Consider the following 7,368-nt stretch of genomic DNA (forward strand, 5'->3'; position numbering starts at 1 on the left):
GCAGGATGGATGGGGGGTATATAGCAGGATGGGGGTATATGAGCAGGATGGATGGGGGGTATATGAGCAGGATGGGGGGGTATATGAGCAGGATGGATGGGGGTAAATGAGCAGGATGGGGCTATATGAGCAGGATCATATACAAGGCAGGAGGATCGTTACCAGAATGGGGTACCTTAGTAGAGAATTTGGGGACATTACCCCCATAACAGTGTCAGCAGCAGATCCTTGCCCCATAACAGTGTGTCATGACCACATTTTTTGGTTAAAATTTTATTTTCCTATTTTCCTCCTCTAAAACCAGCATGCGTCTTATGGTCCGGTGCGTCTTATAGTCCGAAAAATATGGTACTAGATCAGTTGGAAAATAGCCGAGACCCTGGAGAGAAGACAGGAACGGATTCCCCCTGCTTCTGTCTTCCCTTTTTCCCACATCTGTTGCACTTGATGAGCCATGTGATTGGAGTAGAGCTGGCGTGGCCGTCCCCATTGGCCACAATGCTGATTACATAACTAGCACAATACTGGTACTAGAAGGCTGTTGCTGAATCTGACAGGACTTTGCTCTGGCCTAACAGTGATTATAGGCACAAATACTGGGACTGCTCTGTAAGAAAAAGTAGTGTAGAGTTGGACAAGTAGCCCCTTCTGACATGTACTGAAACAGATAAAAAAGTGAAGAAAAATTAAAATGAACATATCCCTACTGTTTCCCTCACTAATTATTATAATTGGAGACCCAAACCACCTCCCATAAATTAAAGTCCTTTCGAAAGCACAGAAAGTGCCACAAAGTTTCCAATTAGATTTTTCCATTTTGGTCATGTAGAAATCTGACCAAATCTCATGCACATCTGGCAGAAAATGTCCACATGAAAATGACAATACAGTCATGTGATGGGATATGGTGGGGGTGTATGGTGGGCTCAGGACCTGAGCCTGCTCTGTACCTGGTGGGTGCCGGTTGTGTTATGCAGCCAGCACCTGCCTCTTCAGCAGCCCCCAGAGCCAGCTACAAATAGAAACAATTAACTCGCCCCCTCTTTCCCCAGTTCAGAAAGAAAAAACATAATTAAACATAAGTGCTATCACTATAGTCGTAAACGTTCTGTCTATGAGACTGGAAACTAAATGAACTTTTACAATCGAAACTCCAGAATTGCCATTTTTTTCTTAAAAATGCACACAAAAAACAAGCCCTCTCACAGGTCCTTTGATGGGGAAAAATACAAAAAATTGACACAAATCAAATTTTTTTGTTTCATAAAGTTCAGAAAATTTTTCACCACTACAAAAGTAAAGTGTAAATGTGTGGTATCCCTGTAATTTTACTGACCTGAAAATTCATATTTCCAGTTCACTTTTACCGCATAGTGATCGGTGTAAAAAAAAGTGGCAGACTTGCGTTTTGTTTTTTTTCAATATTTCATCCTGCTTGTAATTTTTTTTTTCTGTTTTCAGTCCAATATGTTAAACCCTTTAAAGGGACCCAATCACCAGGATTTTCGTATATAAGCTAAAGCCAGTGCTATTCTGGCACTATCAGGCTGATTCTATACATACCTGCAGTGGTTGGCTCGGATATTTAAGCTTTGAAATCCAAGAAAGGGAAGTTTGTAAAATGAGCAGCTTCTTGAGTGACAGATGCACTGGAGCAGATAAAATATTCATAGTTATCCCCTCCCTGTTAGAATTAGCATAAGTATTATACAAACGACTCACTTTGTCTAGCAGGACCTGTGGTAAGGTCATACCCATGTGACCTGGTATCCAGCTTTGGTGGCTGAGGCCCCGCCCCTTCTGGTCACATGGGTATGACCTCACACAGGTCCTGCTAGACAAAGTGAGTTGTTTGTATAATACTTATATGCTAATTCTAACAGGGGGAGGGGATAACTATGAATATATGATCTGCTCCAGTGCATCTGTCACTCAAGAAGCTGCTCATTTTACAAACTTCACTTTCTTGGATTTCAAAACCTAAACATCTGAGCCGACCACTGCAGGTATGTATAGAATCAGCCTGATAGCGCCGGTATAGCACTGGCTTTAGGTTATATGCGAAAATCCTGGTGATTGGTTCCCTTTAAAGGCCCGAGAATTTCTGATTTTTGCACTTTAAATTTTTCTGTCCCTTTTTGCAGGACCATAACTGTTTTATTTCTACATCACCATAGCCGCATGAGGGCTTGGTCCTTTCGGGACAAGTTGTAATTTAGAATGACGCCATTCATTTTACCATATAATGTATTGAAAATGGGAAAAAAATTGCAAATGGACTGGACTAGTGATAAAAAAGTGCAACTCCAGCATTGATTTTCGGGCTTTGTTTTTGTGCTGTAAAAACAAACTGGTGCTATTATTTTTTAGGTCAGTACAATTTTATGCAGATTCCAAGCCGTTACAGAGCACACTCCACAGAGCCCTCAGCGATCTGTGCCGAAAATGTCCATGACTGGTCGTTAAGCGTTTAAAAACTAATGACTAAAGGGTACTTTACATGCTGCGACATCGCTATTGATCTCGTTAGCAATGTGAAATTCTAGATCGCAAGTGCGATCTTTTGAGATCGCACATAGGTCATTTTACGCATGTGCAATCTCGAAAGATCGCACTTGCGATCTAGAAATTCACATCGCTAATGAGATCGCTAGCGATGTCGCAGCATGTAAAGTACCTTTTAGGATCACTTATGGTGAACTTTCTACCGTGGAACTCGCCCAGAACACGTTACATGTTGGCTTTGCTACCAACCTCACCCCTAATTTATTGAGGCAGTGAAGTCCTTTGTGAAGATCTGCAGCATTTCTGCAGCGCTCAGCTATTTACAGCATTCCCACTGACCGTGAATGGAGCGGAGGCCGAGCATATTCTACTCCACTCCATTCATGATGGAGTCTCATTGTCAGGATAACTTGGGGTCTCACTGGTCAGACCCTTAGCCATCAGCAAATATAACTTGTAATTTTAGGAAAACTTTTTTAAAGAGGTTGTCCGGGACTATTTACAATAGGCCTATGAACTAACAGGCAGTTAAATGCTAACTACCTTACCTGTTGTGCTTAGTGCCGATCTGTGCCGGCATGGAGTTGCCACAGACCAGAACTGCTGGTGATTCATCGACTTTCTTTGACTTCATGTCCACAGATCAGTGACGTACCTCTGCTCTGCCCTGTTGAGGTGGCATGATGGCTGATGTCATGCTTATTGACATCCGGCTCCCCACTGCCTAACTACTAGGAGCTGGCTGTCAGTCAACATGACATCGGCAGTCACACCCCTTTGACAGAGCAGCCTGGAAGAGGATGAGTTGCTCTGTTGACTTGAGCAGCTGCATTGCTGAAAGGAGCGGTCGGTAAACATTCTGATCCCGGGTAGATTGGTAGTTAGTAACTACCTGCGTGTTAGTTACTAGGTCCTTCTGTAAAAAAAAATGAAATAGTCCAGATAATTCTTTTTAATAACTTAGGGTTTCATCACCATGATCTCTTCTAACTGAAATACTACTATATCACTTAATCTTCTAGTACTAAGCTACACAATATGACCGCCTGCTTTCTGTCTAGATTATATTTTTTATTTTTCTGTGACTATCTACATTAAAAGATAATTTGGAATGATTAGAGCTTCCCATTAGAGGAGTCCCACTACACTGCTGCTCCCTGCAGTCCATAGCTCAGCTTTGCTGTATAGTTGGGAAATGATAAGCAGAGACATCTCATTGTCATTGGAGAGCTAGCTGCTCTGTTCTGCTACTGGAGGCAAAATAGCAGATGTATACCCATATATAAGGCTGAGTGTGCAGCTACTCCGTGTCCCCTCAGTGCAGTACTCCATCATTGTCAGGTGTCTGTACCTATAATATTCTATGACATGGCTCTTGGTGTAAGCAATGCTGGGGCAAGCTGCTTTGTCACTCTTTATTTTCCTTTTTGTTAGAAGGAACGATTTGTGTCCTGGTAATAGAATTACATAGAGATTTTGCTAATGTCACTGCTGTTAAGTTTATGATCTGATTATTTTTATTTTCTCTTTTTTTTTAATATCTATTTTATTTTCCAGTAAAAGACGCAGTTGGATCAGCGGGCAAAGGAATGCAATCAATGTCTCTTAATAAATAACTACTACCGCACAGAGACCACATTCAGCGGATCCTAGGGCCAGTGCAGCTATATGGTCGGTAGACTCCTTGACTAGCCAGTACTCTGGTCCCTTGTGTGTCCACAATATGCTACTCCTGATCAAGTCGTCACAGCGTTTACATGCTGAGGATACTAAAAGAAAGACTGGACACTCACTGAGCACATATTTATTACATGCTGAGTGTTTGTGGAGTTTGGGGTCCTGAAGAGGGGAATAAAGTTTGAAATTCAAACTAAATGATGTGGTTTTTAATGTTTTTTTCTTTTAACCTAAAGCTAATGGCTCTTGTATACCCTGTGTAAAAAAAAATGTGAGTTATGAGTTCTTAAATAGGATGTTGAGTAGTAACAAAAGTTGCAGCTATTAAATATTCCCATTTATTTATTTTACTCATTTATAAAGCACTATTAATTCCACAGCACATTCTGGACGTGATTTACTTACTGATTCCTACATCACTGCTCTTCAATAAATGGCAACTTTCATATTATGAAAGACCTAAAATCAGACTAGTTTTGCTGGCACAACTGATGGTTTGCGATTGAAAACAAGAATACAATATGTACATCCTAATGATGGGTGACTGTGGTCGGTACTTGACCAAGCATTAGGGTGCTCGGGTACTCGCGTTCAGCGTCGGACTGGCTACCGGAGGAATCTCCAGTAATGCCAGGCCTGGATTCAGTTACCTGCATTGCACTCCGGAGCTCTGCAGCCTGGTCTGATCTCAGAGTTTGCAGGAGACGCGAGCACCGAGTGATTGATTCCCCGAGAGAGTGCGGCTCAGTTCATGTTAGCTGCGGACAGGCCAGACTGATCTCAGGAGTTCAGGTGAGCGCACCAGAGGTCACCCCGGCCTGTCTGCACCTGTCATGAACTGAACCGCAATCACCGGGGTATAAATCACTCGGCGCTCGTGGCTCAACCGAGGCTGCAGTATGGAGCTCAGTTGAGAACTCCAGAGTGCAATGCAGGTAACTGAATCCAGGCCTGGCATTACTGGAGATTCCTCCGGTAGCCAGTCCGACGCTGCTCGTGTTGCTCAGCTGAGTATCGCGGGTACTCGTATGTGTCTTCTGTGAAACAGTGAACACAAAGCACAGACTTGCTTCAGTGTATGATGAGAGCAGGCACCCCAGGGAGAGCCATTCGCAGTCTAAATGGTTATTACTGGTGGTTAACACAGCCTTTTTGGACATAGTGTGAGCAAAAAAATGCCAACAGGCCAATCCTTGATGTTCCTTAATACTTGTTACTCGTGTGGAGCTCCTCTGAGCGTCTGACCAGCTTGATTCGAGTAATGAGCATTTTACTGCTCTTCCATCGCTAGTAGATACTAGAGCAAAATTTCATTAAAAAAGGCAACAAATTACTGCAGAAAAAAGGGGCCATAAAAACTGAATTTTAGAACACTGGGGTTTTTACATGTGGTTTTATAGACCCCAAAAAATGTATCAAAAGGTACTTCTAAGGCTATGTCACATGTTGCGTCTATGCAGCATTTTTTTTCTGTAGCCAAAACTGCTATCTTGACTTTAAAGAAGCGATGTACAATAAGCACATTTTGATGCTTTTTCGGGTACGTTATTGCTGCTTTTTTTTTTTCGGTTTGATTATATGTGTTATTTGTCAAAAGCACATTTTGAAAAAACTTAGTTCAGTGCAAGAAAACTTCTGAATTATTGAGCGCTTTCTATGGATTAAACAAACACTGCAAAAATGCAAAAAGAATTGACGATGCAAATTAAAAAATTGTTGCAGTTTCCAATTCAGTCAGGTAAATTAAAAAAAGCGTGTGCATGAGATTTCTATAGTCTTAGTTGTTAATAGTACTGTAAAAAGCAGCTTTTAATTTACATATAAAAAACATAACAAGTGAACATGGCCTGAGGAGCAATGTAGACATTCTGGATATGATTCAGATTTATTTTGAGGCATATCGGCAGCATTTCTGACACAAGATCTACAGGTGAAATCCGTAATGAAACATTTGAAAAGATTATTTGTTCCAACTTAACAACACCTTGTTAAGTACCGTATTTTTCAGATTATAAGACGCACTTTTCCTCCCAAAAATTTGGGATGAAAATGAGGGGTGCGTCTTAAAATCCGAATATAGCTTACTGGGGGGGCTATCTGTGCGGCAACCGGGTGCGCTCGGGCGGCTGGGTGCCTGTGGCTGCATGCGGGCAGCTGGGTGTCTGTGGCTGGGTGCAGGCAGCCAGGTGCATGTCGTGCCTCTCTGTCCTGGAGGCCGGCTGTCTCTCTGTGTGGGTGGGCGGGCGGCCTGCTGACTGCCACTCTGTGCGGGTGGGTGGCTGTACGGCAGGTGTCCCAGTGTGTCCGTGGTCCCAGTCTCAAATGATGGCGCTGGGAGTCAGCGCATGCGCCAGCGGAGCTCTTGTATGAGAGCTCCATCTGCGCATGCGCAGCTCCAGGCGCCATCATTTGAACCAGGACTGCGGACAGACTGGGACACTCACCGCAACGGCCAGCTCCACCACTCACCCGCCGCCGCTGCTGCTGCCACTGACCACCGCAGCCACCACGGATCCGCCACGGATGACGCCACTGACCGCCACTGCCACCACGGACCCGCCGTGGCTGCCAACACAACCTCTGCCTCCTGTGACCCCGCTTCACCACTACTGCTTCCCCCGTCCAGTAAGACAACACCGGAGTATAAGACGGACTCCATTTTTATTTTTTTTACCTTTTTTTTTTATCTCTAAATTTGGGGTGCATCTTATAATGCGGTGCGTCTTATAAAACGAAAAATACGGTATTAGCTGCTATGTTAACAAAATATTCAGTAGTTTTCAGTAGTCCAATTTGTGATTGTCCATAGCCCTCCATACACATTAGACTAACGTCAAGTGAACTCACAAGATATCAACAGGTTTGGACGACCGTTTTGTGTGTCTAGAGGCCTCCTGACTCCCTTAACACAAAATATCAGGAGAGAGAAGTATCTGACCTGTCCAATTTTGGACTGCTGATCCTTTTGAGCTGTTGGTCAAATAATGCAGCCAGTAAGATACAGTGGAACCTCGGATTATGAGTAAACCAGTTTACGAGCATTTTGCAAGACGAGCAAAGCTTTTCACAAATTTGTAACTTAGCTTATGAGCAATGCTTTGCAAGACAAGCAAATACCACACATACGTCCGGTTTCATACTTTCACTGCGCTCTGACCCGCTCTGGCTGCTTCTCCTGGCCTGCAG

General features: G+C 43.3%; 1 protein-coding gene across 1 annotated transcript in view; it reads left to right on the forward strand.

The window, feature by feature from the left end:
* PDAP1 (PDGFA associated protein 1) overlaps positions 1–4,380 on the forward strand; it is a 46,322-nt gene extending 41,942 nt beyond the window's left edge. The window contains exon 6 of the mRNA XM_075317857.1: positions 4,063–4,380. Coding sequence (XP_075173972.1) covers positions 4,063–4,121 — 59 coding nt within the window. The 3' untranslated portion in view covers positions 4,122–4,380. The remainder of the gene's footprint in view (positions 1–4,062) is intronic.
* The last annotated feature ends 2,988 nt before the right edge of the window (positions 4,381–7,368 follow it).

Source organism: Anomaloglossus baeobatrachus, chromosome 7 (genome assembly GCF_048569485.1).
Source record: "Anomaloglossus baeobatrachus isolate aAnoBae1 chromosome 7, aAnoBae1.hap1, whole genome shotgun sequence".
Lineage (NCBI taxonomy): Eukaryota > Metazoa > Chordata > Amphibia > Anura > Aromobatidae > Anomaloglossus > Anomaloglossus baeobatrachus.